Source organism: Trichoderma harzianum (assembly GCF_003025095.1).
Source record: "Trichoderma harzianum CBS 226.95 unplaced genomic scaffold M431scaffold_15, whole genome shotgun sequence".
NCBI lineage: Eukaryota > Fungi > Ascomycota > Sordariomycetes > Hypocreales > Hypocreaceae > Trichoderma > Trichoderma harzianum.
In genome coordinates this window covers 285,618-305,263 of record NW_020209263.1, presented here as the reverse complement: position 1 = coordinate 305,263, position 19,646 = coordinate 285,618, and the positions used below count along the sequence as shown (strand labels likewise).

General features: G+C 49.8%; 8 protein-coding genes across 8 annotated transcripts; 4 read left to right on the top strand and 4 right to left on the bottom strand.

The window, feature by feature from the left end:
* The first annotated feature begins 804 nt into the window (after positions 1-804).
* M431DRAFT_512317 (hypothetical protein) lies at positions 805-1,855 on the top strand. Its single transcript, XM_024919818.1, has 3 exons — positions 805-896; positions 979-1,029; positions 1,122-1,855. The coding sequence occupies exons 1-3, from the start codon at positions 829-831 to the stop codon at positions 1,708-1,710; spliced, it is 708 nt and encodes a 235-aa protein (XP_024769780.1). The 5' UTR covers positions 805-828; the 3' UTR covers positions 1,711-1,855.
* A 379-nt stretch (positions 1,856-2,234) lies between these two features.
* M431DRAFT_95691 (hypothetical protein) lies at positions 2,235-3,231 on the top strand (the record flags this gene model as incomplete). The annotated part of the gene is made up of 2 exons (XM_024924731.1): positions 2,235-2,611; positions 2,736-3,231. 2 exons carry the CDS (start codon positions 2,235-2,237, stop codon positions 3,229-3,231), a joined length of 873 nt encoding a protein of 290 aa, XP_024769779.1.
* A 296-nt stretch (positions 3,232-3,527) lies between these two features.
* M431DRAFT_9388 (hypothetical protein) lies at positions 3,528-5,519 on the bottom strand (the record flags this gene model as incomplete). The annotated part of the gene is made up of 1 exon (XM_024924525.1): positions 3,528-5,519. The coding sequence occupies one exon, from the start codon at positions 5,517-5,519 to the stop codon at positions 3,528-3,530; it is 1,992 nt and encodes a 663-aa protein (XP_024769778.1).
* A 303-nt stretch (positions 5,520-5,822) lies between these two features.
* Positions 5,823-7,256, top strand: M431DRAFT_512315 (hypothetical protein). The gene has a single exon (XM_024919817.1). The coding sequence runs from the start codon at positions 5,892-5,894 to the stop codon at positions 7,134-7,136; it is 1,245 nt and encodes a 414-aa protein (XP_024769777.1). The 5' UTR covers positions 5,823-5,891; the 3' UTR covers positions 7,137-7,256.
* A 29-nt stretch (positions 7,257-7,285) lies between these two features.
* On the bottom strand, positions 7,286-8,814 carry M431DRAFT_524052 (hypothetical protein; the record flags this gene model as incomplete). Its single annotated transcript, XM_024920567.1, has 4 exons — positions 8,346-8,814; positions 7,655-8,290; positions 7,410-7,600; positions 7,286-7,361 (listed from the first exon to the last, which is right to left on the bottom strand). Exons 1-4 carry the CDS (start codon positions 8,511-8,513, stop codon positions 7,286-7,288), a joined length of 1,071 nt encoding a protein of 356 aa, XP_024769776.1. The 5' UTR covers positions 8,514-8,814.
* Positions 8,815-8,844: 30 nt separating this feature from the next.
* M431DRAFT_512311 (hypothetical protein) lies at positions 8,845-10,495 on the bottom strand. The gene has a single exon (XM_024919816.1). It carries the CDS (start codon positions 10,461-10,463, stop codon positions 9,030-9,032), a length of 1,434 nt encoding a protein of 477 aa, XP_024769775.1. The 5' UTR covers positions 10,464-10,495; the 3' UTR covers positions 8,845-9,029.
* A 2,861-nt stretch (positions 10,496-13,356) lies between these two features.
* Positions 13,357-14,718, top strand: M431DRAFT_499542 (hypothetical protein; the record flags this gene model as incomplete). The annotated part of the gene is made up of 3 exons (XM_024917811.1): positions 13,357-13,487; positions 13,578-14,113; positions 14,168-14,718. The coding sequence occupies 3 exons, from the start codon at positions 13,357-13,359 to the stop codon at positions 14,716-14,718; spliced, it is 1,218 nt and encodes a 405-aa protein (XP_024769774.1).
* A 556-nt stretch (positions 14,719-15,274) lies between these two features.
* On the bottom strand, positions 15,275-18,025 carry M431DRAFT_95998 (hypothetical protein; the record flags this gene model as incomplete). The annotated part of the gene is made up of 5 exons (XM_024924772.1): positions 15,275-15,678; positions 15,756-16,070; positions 16,148-17,010; positions 17,075-17,378; positions 17,455-18,025. The coding sequence occupies 5 exons, from the start codon at positions 18,023-18,025 to the stop codon at positions 15,275-15,277; spliced, it is 2,457 nt and encodes an 818-aa protein (XP_024769773.1).
* Between the last annotated feature and the right edge of the window lie 1,621 nt (positions 18,026-19,646).

The following is a 19,646-nucleotide window of genomic DNA, read 5'->3' as shown; positions in this document are numbered from 1 at the left end:
GAGTGCCTGCCTTGTCCCTTGCAGCCGTGTCCAGCGTGTGCGAGCTATATAACCAGTATATAACCAGTACCTGAAGGCAACATTAACTTGTACAATTCTCGCCTCGTTCCCATTAGCATTGGGAGTATCTACGGGGCTGCTCGACAAGATACCAGGTACAATGTGAAAAGAAGAAGAACCCTTAGGTATCTCCTTTAATCACTCACCAGGCTTAAATTTTTCCTGCTTTGTAAAATACATGATACCTCCTATTCACAGCTGACCTCTGCACGTTTTCTGCTGCTAATAACTCATAGGCAAGTTGTGCAATGGAACGGTTTTCGACTTTGATACTCTACTATACGAACCAACGTTCCCACCTACAAGTAGGTATGGGTAGGTAATTCGTGAATTGCCTTGTGACAGTTATCTGAAATGTACACATCAACCAATTGGAAAATTGGCCGCAAATATCTGGTACATGTAGCTACCTAGTACTATGCTGATTTTACAGAAATCAATGTGTAAGTTTGATATAAATCGGTTTTCGAGCGCCACAGTGTTTTCTCTTTGTCAATTAACTCTCGTTGGAGAGTTTTCCGCGCCATTTCGAGGTGACTGAGAAAACCTCACACTGTATATCTTGCACTGTGTATCTGGAGCCTAGAGGTACGTACCTTAGTGATTCGAGAATTTCCAGTGCCAGACCCGTGGTGACTGGACAGCCATTTCCATACTCTCATCCCCGTATAGGCGCTCTCAAAGCTCAATTAGTTTTTCTTGCCGTTTAGGTCTGATTCACCGTTCTTTGATTTGATAACCTGCTTGACACTTGCCCATTACCCAGTCATGGCTGCGCCCTCAGCGAAAAAACGGCTTGTCCACCACCTTGACACGCCCTTCTCTACCTCATTATGGTACGTCCTCTTCAACTCTACTGGAAGTACCTATCTAGTAGTAGGTTGAGCATAGAACTGGTGACGTAGCTAATTACAATAGGCCCGAAATCTCAATTGATGACCAAGACTCAATCTTGGAGCTCCTTTGCCAGTATGTCATTCCGCCTCACTTATGTCATTGCAAACTGCGATGTCTCGTTGTGGCTCTGAAGTTGACATCATACTGATAAACGACACCAAAAGCCTTTTGAGCCCTATAGGGCAGCACCGCCGAATCCACACAAAAACTTCCAAAGGAAAGCGGGCAGCCAAAAGGGAAAAAAGAGCCAAGTCCAAGGTAGACGAGGTACCAAACTCAGTCAAGATACCGACTCCGCCCAGTCCAGAGCTCAGTGCAAGCGTGGACGTTGGCTTCAATTCAATTACTCAAAATCTCGGATTGCATACATCACCTCTTGATGAGTCAGATAAGTCTCACAAGGACTATTCCATGATTTTTGTCGCTAGGGGAAGCCAGTCACAAGCGTTCAACCAGCACTTCCCACAGCTGGTCGCGGCCGCGTCTCGAAATCTACCCGACAAAGAGAAGATACGGCTCGTCGGGTTTTCCAAGCCATGTTCCGAGAAAATCGGCAGCGTACTTGGTATACCGAGAGCCTCGTCGGTGGCTGTGTCTCGACATTCGCCGGGAGCGGACGCTCTGTTTGCTGTCGTGCAGAATCTTGTGGCCCCAGTCGACTCGCCTTGGCTTAATGAGACGCCTAGCATCACCTACAAGCCAACCCAAATTGGCTCTGTGGAAACAACTATTGGAACGAAGCGGGAGAAATGATTCGAAAAGGTGTCGTGTTGTTATTGGGCAAGGCATCAAAAGCAGCCCTTGGGAATGCAGGAGCATAGTAGCGAAATTTATACCATAGAGAATCGAGTTGAGTGGGCGATATTCATAGGTACTACCTATATATTAATACCAAAACTACTTCTAATCAAGTACGAAGCCAGAAATTTACAATTTCAATGCTGCAGGTGGTGAAGAGAAGCAACAGAATCAGTTTGATGCTTCTAAGGCACCCTGCATACACTAATACTATGAGCACGCTGCACTCTCGCTCTGTATTCCTTATCCTATGCGCTGAGGTTACCTAAAACTGCCCTCTGTTTGGCCTATATGCAACACTGAGATCCAATTGCCTATCAGCTGCCCAGTGCTCTGTTGACTTTCACGTGCACGCATAAAGGGCAGCTGCCATCACTCCTCACTCCTCAACTTCACCCTCGCCTTCACTTTCTCACTTCTTCAACTGCTTTGTCTATTCCATCACCTCAGAAATCATCTGGATCAGCCCATCACAGGAAATGAGCGGCTTTGGTGATGACGAGAAGCTAAGGGCAGCAAGAGAGCTTGCCCAAAGCTTCTCTAAATCCAAACCCGCAAAGAAAAAGAACGTGGGTGGTGGTAGCTATGGCCCTCGTCCAGTCATCTACGTGCCCCAGCATCACCAACCGACACCATTGATTCGACATCATCCAGTTACCAGACCAGCTATCCAGAATTTTCCCCCTTCCAACAGCTCAATCCCACCTCCCAGCAAGAGAAACTACTCTGCTACCACCTCTTTCTCCACTGGAAGAGCAGGAAAATCTGTCATTGGGACTTCAGGCCTGGAATTTCTCAAGGCGTCGGGTGCCAAGGCGCGAGGTAAGCAAATACAATCCCATCAGCTTAATAACAGGTGGCTGACTTCTTTCAGACACTGCGCAGCCTCAATCGAGCCCAGTCTCTATCGCCAGTGAAGCAACCAGCACTATCAAACAAACCGAGAAGATCAGTACCATCAACCAAACCGAGAAGATCAGCACTATTAAGCAGACCGAGAAGCTCAACACTATCCAGCAAAATGAGAAGATTAGCAATGGTACTTCGACAAATGCTCATCTTCCCACTATGCCTCCTCAAGCATCAGAAAATGCTCCTTTTGGAAACATCCTTGATGCCTTTTTATCCATTGTAGCCAAAAAGCCAAGTCTGGGCCAGGAAATTGACACGTTGACCAAAATCTTGCCCAAGGCGTTGGATCTCAATGCTACTGAATCAACGCCTTCAGTTGCTCCGCCAAGCAAAGGTCATTCCGTCGGCGATACTCCAGTCAATGATAACAATGTGCCTCAGGGATCTGTTGGAGCCAATCAAGATCGAGCCTCAGCTCATTCGCCCTCAAACAAGGTCTCTTCCGCCGCCACAGCCGTCGTCTCGAATACTGGTAAGGCCCAGGGACAGACTGTCAGCACAAATGGAGTGTCGAAAGTCTCTGTTACAGTGACAAAGGGATTAGCAGCCTCGTCGTGGGCATGAAGTATAACTATAGGAGCCAACTATTTCTTTCAGGTCGCCTACGATTTTTGACTTTCCGCAGATCTATCTGGCCATTGTTGCCAGCGACCAACATACCATAGGTGGACAAAAGTGCTATCAGTTTACTAGTCATAAACCATTGCTTGCTCATATGGGCTCTGGACAGGGTCGGTCAATTTGAAATGACTTATTATCTTGACACTTTTATACTAGAATGCAGTGATGTAAACCGATGCCTTATCCAATTTTCCCATCTAAATCAGCGCTCCCCTGCTCATCTTTAATTGCATGTTGTATTAAGATGATGTAGGCAAACTCTTCTCAAACAACTTCAAACCTTCTCTAACCTTTGGCGAAAAGTGCTTCTTCAAAAGCTCGCCCTCCCACACTGTCGCAGCAAAAGGATTGCTGCCCTCGACTGTATCGCTCAGGGCGTTGTGGCGCCCATCTCCCTTACGCTCCTCAGTGTTCCACAAGCTGGCAATCTTCTTGCCGTGAGTGTTCGCCACGTCGTTGAGCAGGCCGAGGGTAGCCTGGCAGGACTTGTCGGGCAGTTGCAGCGCGGCGGTCATGAGCTGTTTGCTGAAGGCGGCTAGCTTGAGAGGCGGCACGGAGCGGATGTTCCATGCGGGGAGAAGGATTGCGGTGAGGGAGCGGAGGAGTAGAACGGTTGTGGTTTGGACGTTGATCTTGGAGACGTTTGATGTGGAGTTGGTCATCTTGGTGAGCTCGAGATCGGGGTGGATCGAGAGGTTGAGGAGGGAGGTGAAGAGGTGGGTAGTGAAGAAGGTGAGGTCGAGATGGAGAGTGTTGCGCGAGTTGTGGGCATCTTGGCCCTCGAGGAGGGCGAAAGCGGTGACGGTGCAGAGAAGAGCTTCGCGCGTCAGGTTTCTCATGGAGACACTGTCGTCGTCCTCGTGTTCGGCGGCGAGGTCAGCATCAACATCGTCGTCGGCGTGTCGGATCAGATCCTTGAGCGCCTCAAGCAAGTCACCAAAGAAATCCTGGTTGATAAGATGAGCGTATTTAGCCAGACCCTCGAGCACGGCACCCATCAGATGGGGAGCACGCATTTTCAGGATGCGGAAGTACGTGGCAAACACGAGCTTGAGAGTCTCGGACTGCATCTTCTCTCGTTCCTCGTGGTCTACCAATGCGTCCGCGGCAGCCATGTCCTTCTCCAGAGACTTTTGCTCCTTCATGGCCTTTCTCATTCGCTTTGTTCGGAATTCTCGCTTGCCCTTCTTCACTTTAGCGGCCTCGGGGCGCTCAACCGTGTCTTGTGATGCCTTGCCGGCGAACTCGGAGAGCAGGCGAAGGCTGAGGAAGAGGTTGAGAACACTTTCGTTGACCTCGTAATCTCGGGCTTTCATCATCTTTGAGAGTAATGAAACTGCTTCCATTGTTGGCTTGCCATCCTCATCCTCACGGAACAATGTCTCCAGCGCCTGGAGACACTTGACCGAATTGTTATCAATCTTCTTCCGACTCAGCTTGTTTACCAAGATCCTCAGTAATTCGGAGCGGAAGTTGAAATGCGGAACTGCAGCTATCAAGGTGCAGGCGCATGTGATGGCAATGCCAGAAACACTCTGTCCTCCTCTCATCGCAGGTGTTTGATCTTTGGCGCACCTAGCCAATTCCTTGACAAAGTTTTGATAGCCAGACACCAGCGCCTGTTCATACTGGCGCATTGTGCGAACTTCTTTGGACACCTTCTCCGTCGGACCATCTTCAGTCTGGGGCCGTATGCGATATCCAGGGATGATGTCTTTGTAAACCGACATTTGCGTCATGAGGGCCAGCATCTGAATGGCGGGGATCTTGGACTCGCCAATCGTAGCCAGGGTCTTGAGCGAACCGACATGTTCTTCTGGGTTTTCATTCAGAGCCGTGGCCAGTTTGGCCAGCTCTTCCTGCGCTTCTCGGATCTGCTGAGCCTCGGAGACGGTGGGCGCCTCTTCTTCCACCTCCTCGGGCTCTGACTCGATGTCGTCCTCTCGGCCCTCTAGCCATTCCGTGTCGCTCTCGACAGATACCAAGTCGTCCTCCTTCTCAATCTCCCGAAGGACCTCCAGGCGGCCGTCGGCGGTCTTAATTGGTAGCTTGGTGCTTTCTTTGCTGGCTTTTTTGCTCTTGCGACGACGAGTCTCGTAGCTGTCTTCAAGATCCCAATTGGCGGCCTGTTTGAAGAAATCCTTCTGAGCCTTTCTGGATGCTGTGGCTTGCGCCTCGTCATCTGAGGCATCGTGGGCCAGTTTTCTCCTCTTGGTACCGTTGGTCGTCATTTTCGCTGTTGGATTTCCAGGTTATGGGAAGTCGAACCGGAGCGAGATGAAGTTTGTTCAACGATAGACACCAGCCTCACGATAAGAGATTCTTGTCTCAAAACTTTTTTTTCGAGCCAATTTTGTTAATACATGAACCCTGGCAGTATGTATAGTAGCGCTAGACCCATCTTTTCTCGCAGCTTAGCCAATTACGGACCATTTTTGAGATCCTTATCTTATCTTTATCTAATCGCATAGGCGTGAACATAGCAAAAAAAGTTACATGCCGCTAAAATTTTCTGACAACTTAATGTGTCAGGCCTTGGATTTTACCACCAACCATTTCTCCAACACCGATCTTTCATCACCGACTGTCAAAACATTGTCACGATGGGTTTCTCAAAGCCTCCCGTGCAGGCGCTCAAAGTAGCCAACAAGGTGAAGCGCAAGGAATTGTTTATCGCCCACAAGAAGGCGAGCAACAAAGAACGTCACGAGGAGCGACATCGCCGCCGAAGAGAAGAGAACCGCGATCCCGAGCTCAAGGCCGCTCGTCTTGCCAAGAATGTCCCGCGAACATTGGAACACAAGCGAGTCTGGGACGATGTAGATGATGACAGCCTTGGAGCTGTGGTGGATCTTGAGCAATTGAAGAGGAGACGCATCGAGCAGGCCGAAGCTGAAGAGCGAGCGGCAATCGAGGCAGTAGAGAAGATGAAAGAGGATGATGACGACGACAACGACAGTATGCTGGATTCTGACGAAGACGAAGATGAAGAGGCCCGAGAGGCTAGACTAGAGAGGCAACGGGAGAAGCGAGCTCAGAGAGTCCCCAGCATTGCGCCGTCAACAACGAGCACGAACCTCGACCTCACGCCCATCTCACTAGCTCTCAAGTTCCCCTCTCTCTTCAACGACGAACCTCCTCCCGAACCCAAGATTCTCGTTACCACGTCCCTCAACTCCACCCTTCACGACGAGGCGCATATGCTCTGCACACTTTTCCCGAATTCCAGATACATCCCGCGATCATCCCACCGCTACGGATACAAATACTCTCTCCGCGAAATCTGCAAATTCTCCGCCAGCAAGGACTACACTGCGGTCGTCCTTATGAAGGAAGACCTCAAAAAGCCCACGGGCCTTTCCATCGTTCACCTGCCCAAGGGCCCGACGTTCCACTTCACAATATCCAATTGGATAGAGGGCAAGAAGCTTCCCGGCCACGGCAACCCTACAAACCACTACCCCGAGTTGATGCTCAACAACTTCAAGACGCCGCTGGGTCTTCTCACTGCGAAGCTCTTCCAGACCATGTTTCCCCCGCGCCCAGAGTTCGAGGGACGACAGGTTGTCGCGCTACATAACCAGCGAGATTTCATCTTCGTAAGACGCTTCAGATACGCCTTCCGTGATAAGCGCGCAACAGAGAAGAGCGTTGTCGATGCTGAGGGCAAAGCGCTCGAGGGTGTCGAGAGCATTCGCGCTGGATTGCAGGAGCTGGGCCCACGGTTCACGCTGAAGCTGAGGCGTGTTGATAAGGGTATCGGACGAGCTGGAAGCGAAGGCGAGGACGCTACTCAATGGGAGTGGAAATCCAAGATGGAGAAGGACAGGAAGCGTTTCAATTTGTAATTCATTTATGGCATTGAGAACAAGACTACTAATTTTACGTTCACCATGTTGACATTTTCTTGACAACAAGATGTGCCCTTGGGATAGTTCGCTAAATACGTCCATCGACATATGCATGCCATACCCTCTCTGGTCTACGTTGACTTCCATCACTTTTCACCTACGGGCCCAATTTGAGATCTATTTGCTTTCATCTTCTTGTGCTTTGACATGATGATCGAGTATCTACTCGGTTAGCCTTCAATAGCATTACGGGTGTGTGGTAGGACTTACGAAGTGATGCCTGCAACTGCTATCACAACTCCAACTGCGGATTTATCACTGACCGCACGACCAGACATGGCCCATCCGAGACCCACGATGGTGCAAGTCTTGACGTGACCGACAACTGTGCTCGATACGGGACCCGTTTGTGCCACAATGTAGAATTGAGAAAGATTGACCAGTGAAGCAAACACTGTGGACTAATAAGGGTAAGCTGAAATTTCACGAGTTGAGGGTGGGCAGAGGAGGCCTACTACGATAACAAGCACTCGTGTGCTCAGTCGAGTTGGCACATACATGGCGGTTGGAAAGTCATCGATAAGTGGAATAAAGAAGAGGAGAAAGAAGCAGGCCATTGGCGCTTGAAGATAGAGAAGTTGCATGCTGTTCATGTTGAGTTTACGATGATAGCCCGCAATCCAGACGGTGTAAAGAGAGGAAGCAAAGATGCCTGAAAACGCAAATATAATTCCCAACTTAGAGGTGGTCTTGATGGCTTGGTCGTCCACTGGAATGGAATCGAAGTATGTAACCAAACCGACCCCTACGCAGGCGGGGATTAGGGAGAGAGTAGCTCCTCTGGGAAGACTGCTGCCGTATAAGAGGAAGTTCATGATGGCGACCGTTGGTGTCAGCAGTATTCGTGCAATTTGGTAGAATGTGACGGTTGAGTAGGCCAAGGATAGATTCGGCAGAATGACGTTGAAGCACATTGCGGTACCCAGAGGAATTAGGTGCAGCCTAGGAGCACGGCGAGGCACGAAGAGGCCAAATGGTGATCGAGAGAGAACAAAGAGGAGAAACCAAGTCATGAGGAAATGGATAAAAGCAAACGTAAGCTGAGATTGCTTCCACCGTGGCTCCGAGAATATGGCCTTGTTGGTGAAGACCTGTGGCATTTGTTAGAAGGTATCCATGCTAGTGTGTATTTTGGAGATGACTTACTATGCCGACCGTCGCCAGAGTGTTGACAACCATCCATGCGATGGCTTGGAGAGGATCGGCCCTAGTTTTGGGCTCTGTGGTCACGTCAAGAGACAAGAAGGGAGGCTCAGAGGTCGCATCTTCGGTGGCTCCTCTGCTTCTGTTTTCCTCGAGGTCGTGCATTTGCATTGCTTATTGATTGTGAGCGCTTTACGTTTGGTCGATTACTTGGGGAGATGAGAGAAGATAGATGCGGAGCTGTATTAATACGGCGATAGCGGCTGGAGATTTACAGAGTTGGATGTCTGCAGAATCGAATTTCTCAACAGGATGCTGTTGTCTGAAGCAGATAGAGAATTCAATCATTGGTGAGCTCAACAAATATTGGGAAGCAGCAGGAGTTGGAAGGAACTCACTACTGACCGCACCTTACTTGTATTGAGTATCGCCGGGGGGTGTATCGGCTTTCACGACTTTAGTTAGGAGCTCCTCTACTACACCAATTGCAAATCATCAATGGTCTCACTATACAAGAAAATTGAATTGAAGATTATAATCGAATGAAAGACGTCTTTGTCTCGTGGTGGAATATACCTCTGCTAATATAACATGAAAATAATAGGCTCCTGATAGTATCTTTATCACGTATGCTTCCCCCTCTTGAATATCTAGATGCTTGATTACAGGTACTGGATGACATCAGCATTAATACGCAATCGCTAGCGGACCTCTAATTGGCAAATTCTTCTCTCTGTTGCCCGGGATGGCCCCAGTTACAAAAGCGAGGTTCACTCCTTGTCGAAAAAGGAGGCAGTGGGTAGAGCCGCCGTGATGGAACAGCCCAATCTCCTCTCCCTTTTCAACACTGGCAGGAAGAGATTTGGCGTCGAACTTCTGCAAGATCTCACAAGACGAGACGTCAGCCATGCCGATATACATGGCTGCCATGAGGCCAATTGGCTTCGGAGCCTCGATGAAGAAGATGGCTCGCGTGGCAATGTGACTGATGTAGCTCTGGACGCGATTAGGAGAAGCTGGATCAGGGCCCTCGGAAGATGTAAAGCCCTTGGTGACAGGCTCTGAGAAGTAGGTGCCATCAACAACTTCGGTATGGACAACTTTCCCAGACACAGGCGAGCTCCATCTGTGATATGACGTGGCGCTCAGAAACGCCTGATACACGGTGCCGCCGACAAATTGCTCGGCGAATCTGTGTCCATGAAGCATCTCGCTGACTGAGTATGCTTGGCCTTTGAGCCAAAACGAGTCGTACTCTTGGGCATTTGACTGCAAGGCAAAGGGCTTGGACTCGCAAGAATTTGCTATCCACTCTGGCTGCCCCGGAAAAGCGACTGGGCGAATTTGATCAATATTCTTGAACTTGCGAACGAAGAAGTCGTCCCAAGATTTAAAACCCCAGTGTTTGGGATCTGCTTGTGGATCACACTGGAAGATCTGCTGGAATGTCAACTCCTGGCCAGTAAGATTGGTGTCGTTTTCGATGTTCATTAGCGAATCTTGGCTGAGCCAGCCATCTTCACCGGTCGTAATGACATGTTGGGATTTTGCAGTCATGAGAACTTCGGATTTCCAGGTATTGAGGATGTATTTGAGCTTTGAATTGACTTCGGGCTTGAGGAAGAAAGCATAGCCGCTGGCTGTGGCCATTGGCCAATCCAGGATGGCGTTGAATGGGAATCCAATTAAACCAGCATCGTATTCGAGCTTTTTCCAAGAGGGAGCCTTGTTATTCATGACAAAATCGAACATCTCGAGCATTTCGTGGTATGATTTGATTTGCTTGTTCCCAATAGGATCCTCATTGTAGGGAGCCCTGTCTGGGACTTCGTCAAACATGCCTGAAGCCAGCATTCGAAGTTCAGCAGTGCTTTCAATCAGCTCCTTTAGTTGCTGTACCGGCTCACTCAAGAGCAGTGAACTTATAGAAGCATCGTGCTTGTGTTTGTTGACTTCGGCGACTAGATCTCGCAACCAGCTGATAAGAAGCTTCGGATTCTGGGGCAACCAGCCGCCAACCCGGTTAGACTTTTGCCGAGGAGCTGTAAGAGCACCCGACGGTGTCATGGGGATGTTAGAGAGCGGTTTCTCTTTTCTTTCTGCATTGATATGGACATGCATGATTTTTGCTTGATAATATATGTAGGCGTTGCTAGATGCTTAAATGAACAAGATAGAATGTTATTTTGACCTGATATTTATAGAACCGATTCTTTGTCTGAGTCTATCTATTGACTAAGCCCGTCAATCTGACTGATGCCAAAGTTGCCTTGCATATTTTAGTTGCTATGATGTGTGTTACCTGCATTCTCAGACATTCAGTCGTCATATCTCCACTCGGTGTGCTCAGGAGCTCCCTTGAATACCCAAGCGAAGTCTATAATATCAATAGCTTGCAATCGACCAATTTGGTGTTTCACGGGTAATTCAGCTCATTGCCATGGTAGCACCAATATTGAGCACCGGCCGGGTTCGATCCCGAGAATTCTGAGTGGCTGCTCAAGTAGCACATTCGTGTGTGTGACAGCGGCTCACAAATTAGTTGATTAATCTTGCATTCTGATGAACCTGCATAGACACCAAAATTATGACCGATCCGATGCTGGCAATATTGCAAACCGGCTTCAATCGGCAGAGAAATGTCTCCTGGTAACGAAATCAGACAGTTGGGCGGCGGCAGCAGCGATTGGCTTGATGGTTGGCCTGTGGCATCAACCGCATGCGTGGATTCCCAGCTGCTGAACTGCACACTTCTTGTAGTTAGCAGCATTTTCATTGGCATGGCAGAAAAATGCGAATCATCGTCCTCATTGGTTGTAGAGAGTGTTTAATGGTCGTGTCTAGTTGCTATCGTGATCTAATCTTGACGTCTGTTTGGGGGATTTATTCCGATACTACGTGCATCCGATGAGTGCAGGCTGGGGCTGAAGTGAAACACCTGGTGGTAGGTAGCAGTACACTGCATTACATCAGCTTCGGTGAGACCCGCCACCAATGTATTATTGTCCTACTACAGGTAAGTTATCACCACTTAATACTAAATACTAAGGTAATTTTACCTATCTGTGGAAAGGCATTGATCGTGTCGTCAGCAAACCAAAGTCCGTTGCTAAAGAAAGGTTCAGCTCGATTTATTTTTCCCGTCTCAGCGTAGCTGTCTTGTATATATGACAGGCATCATGTAATCAACCCGTTTACCCCCCTGGCTATTCTGAGGCTGACCTGACCAGGTTCATTGGCTATACGAAATTACTGCAACGATACGCGGCCCCAAATACGCAGTACGATCTAAATAGACACCCCGGTCGTCGAGTTGCTTAAATGCTAAAATTCTGCCATCACATGGAAAGATGCTGCGGGACGGGATTCAAGCTTCGGCCAAGGACCCTCATTACATAGCACTAGAAGGACGGGATCTTGCGCCTAGCCGCGCCAATACAGTTGATGGAATCGCTGCGTGTAGGCCAATGTGACGAGTCCTGGTGTGACTCCTGTCGATCCACGGCTGCCACAGTGCTAACGCCGTTCTGGCAACTTTGCCCATTAGAGGGAGTTCCAGGTTCTTTAGTACTAAGTGTTTTGATTAAGCAGTTGAGTGGCTATGGCAGTACGAGGCGCAATAACAGAAGCGGCAGCGGTACATTGAAGAAGCTGCGGGTAATCAATGCAGCAGCCAGCCGAGACCGGGTCGACTTCCAATGAATGGCTCAAATATTGCCCGGATTAATATGCTTTCGTACCTGAGAGAGCATGACGTACTCAGGTACAAACAGGGTCGAGGCAAGGTCGGTACGTACCTTTTCTCTCTGCCTTGTGGGAACGGAACGAAACGGGACCCTGGTGTGGCAATTTCTGCACCTGGTTACTTTAAGAGTACTTGTAGAAGATCGTGGTTTAAAGTGTGTAGCTCCGTAAACTTCAGGTATCTTCCAGGGTTCGACAGGCCGGTCTGACAGAAGAAACAACGCTGAGCTAGTCCCGTTCCAGACAAGGCGTGGGTGAGACGTTCCCCCTCCACATCGCAATTAAAAGCAGCCAAATCAATCACGAGCATGGCTGGGTGATCGTCTGCAAAGAGTGGATTCCGGCTGGCGCTGGCTTGAGACAAAGCAAAATAAAGCCTTGCCCATGCGCTGCTGTGCCCGAGACTCGTGCGACGACGACGGACTGATGGAACGAAGCTCTGCGGATTGCGCCGTCATCACCGCTGCTACCGCTGCCACCTTCGAATCCGTCTGTACGAGTATTTGCCCTGTCCTGCCGCCGCTCCGTTCCGCGCAGATGCGATTGCGATCCTGAGAGCGCCCAGAGTCCAGAGTCCAGAATACATGCGCCTTGCCTCTGCCCGGCCCTAGTACCAACAGCTAGAGCTACTGGAATCGCGTGAAGCGCTGAGAGTGTGTCAGCCAATTTCGAGCGTTAGCAGACAATCAACGCGGCTCACGGAACCAAACCAAACAAACCTGGTACAACGGCCAGACGTTCGTTGGGGCCTGCGCAATATAAACCGCCGCTTGCGCCTGCCCTGTCCGTAGGATACCTGTAACTGGATCCAGACCATTCACCTTCGCTTTTTGCATCTGAGGAAACTGCGCTCCGGGACATGAAACCGTTGATCAAAGCCCTACAACCGAGCCTCTCCCGCTGCCTCTGTCTCTCCCACTCAACACCAATGTTGTCGCCATCATCCTCTCCGGCGGCATCGTATCCTGCCTCAACCACCTCTTCCTACTCTTCTTCGCCCTCTTCACACTCGTCAGACGCCGCGCTGGCATCGCCGTTTCAGCGCAACGCCCACAGCCGAAACCAATCGCCGGGCCAAGCCAGAGCCATGGATCCGGCCAGGAACCCTGATTCACTCATGGCCACCGCGATTCACCAGCCCTACTGGAGACCCATGGTCAAGACCTCCTTGGCCAACGGTATGCATGCGCCCCGATCTGGCACCCATCCCGCTCCTATCCGTCCATGTCCAAGTTTGGTAACTGATCCATGACGCTGAAAAAAAGGCACCATGAACGGCCATCGCAGCTACTTTCAAGAGCCTGACATTTGGCAGCAGGCCCCCGTCCTCACGGGAACCACCGAGTTCGAGCCTCGCTCAGATGTCAGAAATATCATGATTACCGGCGGCGCAGGCTTCATGTAGGTTTCAGATTCTCAGACAGCCCTTCAGCTCCCTCTTTAGCCATTCCAATGGCCATGCACGCATGACTAACATTTGCATCACACAAGCGCTTCCTGGGTTGTTCGCCATCTCACTTTGACATACCCCCACGCTTACAACATTGTGTCGTTTGACAAGCTCGATTACTGTTCTGCTCTCAACAACACCAGAGCCCTCAACGACAAGCGCAACTTTACGTTTTATCATGGCGACTTGACCAACCCCTCCGAAGTCCTCGATTGCATGGAGCGCTATCACATCGATACCGTGATGCACTTTGCCGCTCAGTCGCATGTGGATCTGAGTTTTGGCAATTCGTACAGCTTTACCCACGCAAACGTCTATGGCACCCATGTTCTTTTGGAGAGCGCCAAGAAAGCTCGCATTAAGAGATTTATCCATGTATCAACAGACGAGGTTTATGGCGAAGTTGGCCACGGCGAAGACGAACTGCAGGAGTCCAGCATCCTAGCTCCAACCAATCCTTACGCTGCAAGCAAAGCTGCCGCCGAAATGATGGTCCATTCATATCACAAGAGCTTCAAGCTCCCGACCATTATTGTTCGCAGTAATAACGTCTATGGTCCTCACCAATATCCTGAGAGTGAGTGTTTTTTTATTGTTCTCGACATGACTCGATTCTAACTAATTTAACTAGAAATTATACCCAAATTCATCTCCCTACTCAACCGAGGCCACCCTGTAGTTCTCCATGGGGATGGCAGCCCAACCCGGAGATACCTTTTTGCTGCAGACGCCGCGGATGCGTTTGATACGATACTTCACAAAGGCCAGATCGGCCATGTGTACAACGTTGGCTCTGCCGACGAAATCTCGAACCTCGAGTTATGTGGCAAGATCTTATCCGCCATGGAGATTGCCCATGACACTCCAGAGCAGTTCCGAAAATGGGTCAAGTACACTCATGATCGGCCGTTCAACGATTGCAGGTATGCTGTCGACTGGTCAAAGCTGCGCAATTTAGGCTGGGAGCAAAAGACCACGTTTGAAGAGGGCCTGCAGATGACGGTAGAATGGTACCGGCGCTTTGGCGAGCAATGGTGGGGAGACATTAGTCACGTCCTCACTCCGTTTCCCATTGTTAGCGAAGGCGAAGTTGTACCCGACGTTGAGCATCTCGCCAAGGATGATCCTCCAACACCCGTCGAAGATTACCCCCTAAATGGCATTTCTCATAAAGCGAGCTGATTTTTTTTTTTTTATCTTTCTCCTGTCGCAAACTAAACGACTCACTTACAGCCGCACAATGTACGGTTATTGATTTTTGTTACATGGTTTGGACGTCTCAACTATATCGATGAATTTGACACGAGATTAAAATGGAGTTTACGGATATCATGAGCATAAGAACGGCGCCCACAGCACCCATAGCAGAGATTATACCAGGGTTAGAAATACTTAAACAAACAGAAATAGACATTTTATATCAGCGTTACAAGCTATCCAAGTTCAGCATACAACAAAGGGTGGCTAGAAGCAGGTTTCGTCTTTTGAGCAATATGGATCTTGCTCATCATTAATCCATTTCATTTGTATGAACATTACGCCATTGAGCTACATCAAACCATTGAATAAAAAGAAACCTCTGGATAGAAAGAAAGATACTATTCACGCTCATGTTCTCAAATCATACATGTATCTGTCTTATTAACATGCGTCATATACAGCCTATCATGGCCTCGCTACGCTCAATCTACCAAAGTGTCATAACTCAATCATATACTCATACTTGCCAACAGATAAATCACGCACCAAGAACGCTCAACAACCTCCACCGCCGCATCCACCACCACCACCACCACCACCGCATCCGCCTCCGCCTCCGCCTCCTCCTGCGCATCCTCCTCCTCCTCCTATGCCACATGCCGCTCCCCCACCGGCCATTCCGGAAGCGCATGCTCCCTGACCCTGTGTAATTCTTGGTTAGCTTGTGACTAAACTGGGACTCAATGGAGCATATCGTTGAACTTACTGGATTGACAGAGCATCCACCAGGGCCTCCACAGCCTCCCGCGGCGATATTCCCGTTTCCACAAGTTCCCGCGGCGCAGTTGGCCCAGGCTCCATCTCCCGCGGCGATGTAGCACGGATCCCAGCCGTAGTACAAGCCTGGAGCGAAGTAGATGGGATACATGAACGGGCCATACACTAAAGGAGAAGGGGGAGTTTAATGTCAGTATTTGGTTGTTTATTTCAAGCGGACATGAGGGTGTGTTCTTTCTTACTGTAGTAGTTGTATCCCCAATGATCGTAATACTCATCCCTAGGCGGCAGAGCCCGTCCCTTCTTCTCTGCTCGCTTGGCGGCCTTTTGGTAGGCCTCGTTGAGCCTCCGGTTCTGCCGGGCGCGGATGTAGGCCGTGAATTTGGCGCGCTCGGGGGTCTCGAGGGTTCTGACCGAATTATGCGCCGAGATATGCGCCGAGTTGTCCGGAGGGCAGAGCTTGGCGGTGCCGGAGTCGTGGAAGGTGTCGGCGAGCTTTTGGCTGGAGGAGACGTTGAACATTTTCCCGATTTTGGAGCCCTGGGAGACACGGATGGCTGGAGGAGTTTGTTCATTAGTTTCCTTTCTTGTGATGGAGGTGATTAGATGGATGGTGGGGGAGGAGGGAGCTTACACTCGCAGTACCAGCATGTGCACTCGCTGTATACTTCTTTAAAAAGTTCTTGATATGTCTTGGTAGTCCACTCAAATGCGTCGCTTAGTTCACCCTCCTCAATCTTGTCGTCGTGGTCGATAAACTTCAACGTCTCCTTTACAGTGAAAGTGTAGTAATCCTGGGGACTCAGTTGGTGGGTATGCCAAGCCAGATCTACATCTAATGTAGGAACGGCCATCTTGAAAGGATTCTTTTTGATAATCTGCATGAAACGGTTGTACTTTGTGATGAGGCGGCCCATGGTGGCCTTGGCGGACGGGCTGTGCAGCCAGTCAAGCTTGACCATTTTCTCGACGAAGACGCCTTGGCGCATGACGGCGCCGCACAGATCGAGCGCGAAGGGGGAGAAGTTCTCCCAGTAGCGGCTCATCATCTTGCGGGTGGTGATCTTGGCGTCGCGGCGTATAAGTTGGAGTCCCACGCGGCGCGTGGAGCCGTCGATTCGACGGACTGCTTCGTCGCTGCGGATGGTCTTCTCGATGAGATCTCGCACGTCAGCCATTGACGGGGAGGATTTGGGGCTTTGCGATTTTGGATCGAGGAGCTCTACGATCTTGATGCGCAGCTCATGCCGGATCATGCGGTTTGGGAACATGCGAGTAAAGTTTGGAACGACCAATGGGTTAGGTGTGAGTGCCGGCTGGCCGGATGAAATGTCGAGCAGTGTACCGGGCATTGGGACATCTTTGCCAAGCAAAAGAGTAGTATCATGAATAAATTTGGAGAGGGACAGGATTTCCTTGTTGATGGCTTTGTCGCAGGATGGGCACTGGTGTGAGAAGTTGCCGTCGCCATATCCGCTTCCCAGAATGCCAACCGGGCTATATTCAAGAAGTGTTAGCTGAAAAGGACTGTTCTGGGTGAATTCAAAAAAGTGAAACTTACATAGACGAATCTGCATCTTCGACGGCTCCGCAGGTGGTCCAAGGTACTTGCATGTCCACCTTGCACCACGGGCACTTGAGGGTCTTGACCATGGGATCTGCCGAGTTGTTCCATTGACGCCCCGTCCGAAGCCAGTTACTCTTTGCCACTTCACTGGGGGCTTCTTCAAAATTAACGGTGATGCCCTCAGATACTGCCTTCCATGGCATGCCCGAGGTCCAGTATTCGACCAGGCCGGCGCGCATAGTGTCTTCGAGGAAGGCTCTGGGGTTCAACATATGCGCATGCATAACCATGAGGACGTCTGGAGATTTGTATTAGTCAAAGGTTATCCATGAACACAGTGGAGGGTCATCTTCCGAGCCGTAAAGATAACTTACCCAACGGTGGAATCGAGTCTCTGGTCCAACCCAGTGGTTTGCCACTGGTTGAAAAGGCGACATACTTGGGGCTATCTGGCGTCGACATGTCTTCTTCGGTCAACATGGTCTTGGTTTGGGCCATTGCATTCCACCATGCCTCATATCTGTCTACTGCTCGTGCAAGAAAGATGGCCCATCGCTTTTCGCGTAGACGACTAAGAGCGAGCTTTTCTTTGTCACCTTCACCAAGCTTATCTAGCTGAACTCCGGGAGGCAGAGCCGCGCCATGAAGGATCTCGCTGTCCCATGTGGCACGACTGTCGAAGATGCCAAAGAGGCCATCAGTATAACCAACATCTTCTTTGAGAGTGTCGATGGCGTGGAGAAGCTTCAAGTGAGCGAGAGTGGTGTCAACATTAGGGCCACCAGTTGTTGGGCCGGAGGAGAGAGAGAGATTTGCAAAGGCGGTTGTAACGTCGATGTTTTGAGATGGATCAGTGGCATCTAGAACATCTTCCGTTGCCGTGGTATAGCTTGGCGGCGCTTCGCCATCAGGCGGCGCCTGGCCGTTAGACGCCTCTTTGGTCATGATCTAATAAAACAAAAGGGTATAAGTTGGTTTTTGATACGAGGAATGAGAGACTGGTGATGCTGTTGATGGAGGATGCCAGAGCTATATATTGTCGATTATGCTCTGGATGATGATCACAGGATGTGCACAGCCAGTGGTGACGTCGTCTTATAAGATTGTAGAACAAACGGAGTACATGTACTCCGTTCACAAAGCACAAACCAACAGCCTCGCGTGTAAGGCAAAAGAGAATCCTTCAGGAACACACGTGATGGCCCCAAATGACGATGAGGCGAGACAGATCAAATAGATCTTGCCAAGGCGCGGTCGGTGTCCTTGGACGGATAAATGTGCCGCCACATGGTGATCGGACTTGGAGAAAGTGCCCCAAACGGGGAGAGTCGCGCAAGTACTTGACGACATGGCGCTTGTAAGAGAGAGGCGCAGCGCATGTACCTTTTGTTAGCGCGAAGGCATCGATCCGATCCCTGCGGTCCGTGGAGGTACCTGTGCTAAAGCATTACGGGCGTAATCGAGTCTAGAGTGACAAAACTCCATAAATACGTGTACATGTAACGTCCATGTACTTGGTGATCCTCCACCTATTCGAGAATTATGTATCAGATGCACGGAGCAACTCTTTGTTGGCAGCATCAAAATAAAATACACATTGCATGATGCTTAAATCCATTGGACCAGTCGAGGCCCGAGTTGGACCAATAATGCTCTTAGTGCAATGAGGGGATTTCCGCGAGCTGAACCACACCGCTGCAAGAGATTGTGGCTATGTAAGTGACCTCTCGCCTCATTCAGGCATCAAACGTCGGTCCTGCTTCTTTGAGCATTCTCATGGGACCATGAGCGCTTTATGTACCTTCCTCCACCTTATCTAACAAAGGGGATGAACTACACAACATGCGGAAGTCGTCCAAGATCGACAGAATCAAGGATAAGACGAAAAGGGTGAAGGGGCTATTCTCTCTTAGAAGCAAAGATGAAGATGGGGCTACAAACTCTTCCGCCACACAGCAGGCCGAAGAGTTGAAGAACTCTCATAGTAGGATTCATCAGGATGATTCTCTCATAACTTTAACATCAAGATTAATTATTGCGGGGTATCAGGTCTTTCTGTTCTTCTGCCCTTGTCCAACACATCACCAAACACAGCCACATTGGGCGATGACGACGAGTATCAAAACACTCCCATTGGTGAACTCTGGAACCTCGCGTACAAGAAACTACAACAAGAAGACGGGGCACTCATTGAAGAATATGAGGCGAGACTCCGCGAAAGCGTCACTGCCGCACTGGGATCGGCTTTAGCCGCGGAGGAGAACAAGGGGAGGTGGATGAACATCATGCTACGATGTAAGATGGAACAAGTCCAGAAGAACATTTGGAAGTTTTCCTTTCGTAGCTCTGAGATTCAGCCGGCTGAAGTTGTCCAGCCCATCTTGGGCGTTGTCAAACTGGCCAATGACTTTCTCACCACAGCTTTAGCTTCCAACCCCTATGCATCATTGGCGTGGGCTGGCGTCAGCGCATTGCTGTCGGTACGTTTGAGCGTGACCTACGGATTCTCCGTTATGGAGTAGGTTGACTGAATCAGGTGCTTAGCTGTTTTTGAATCCCATGGATC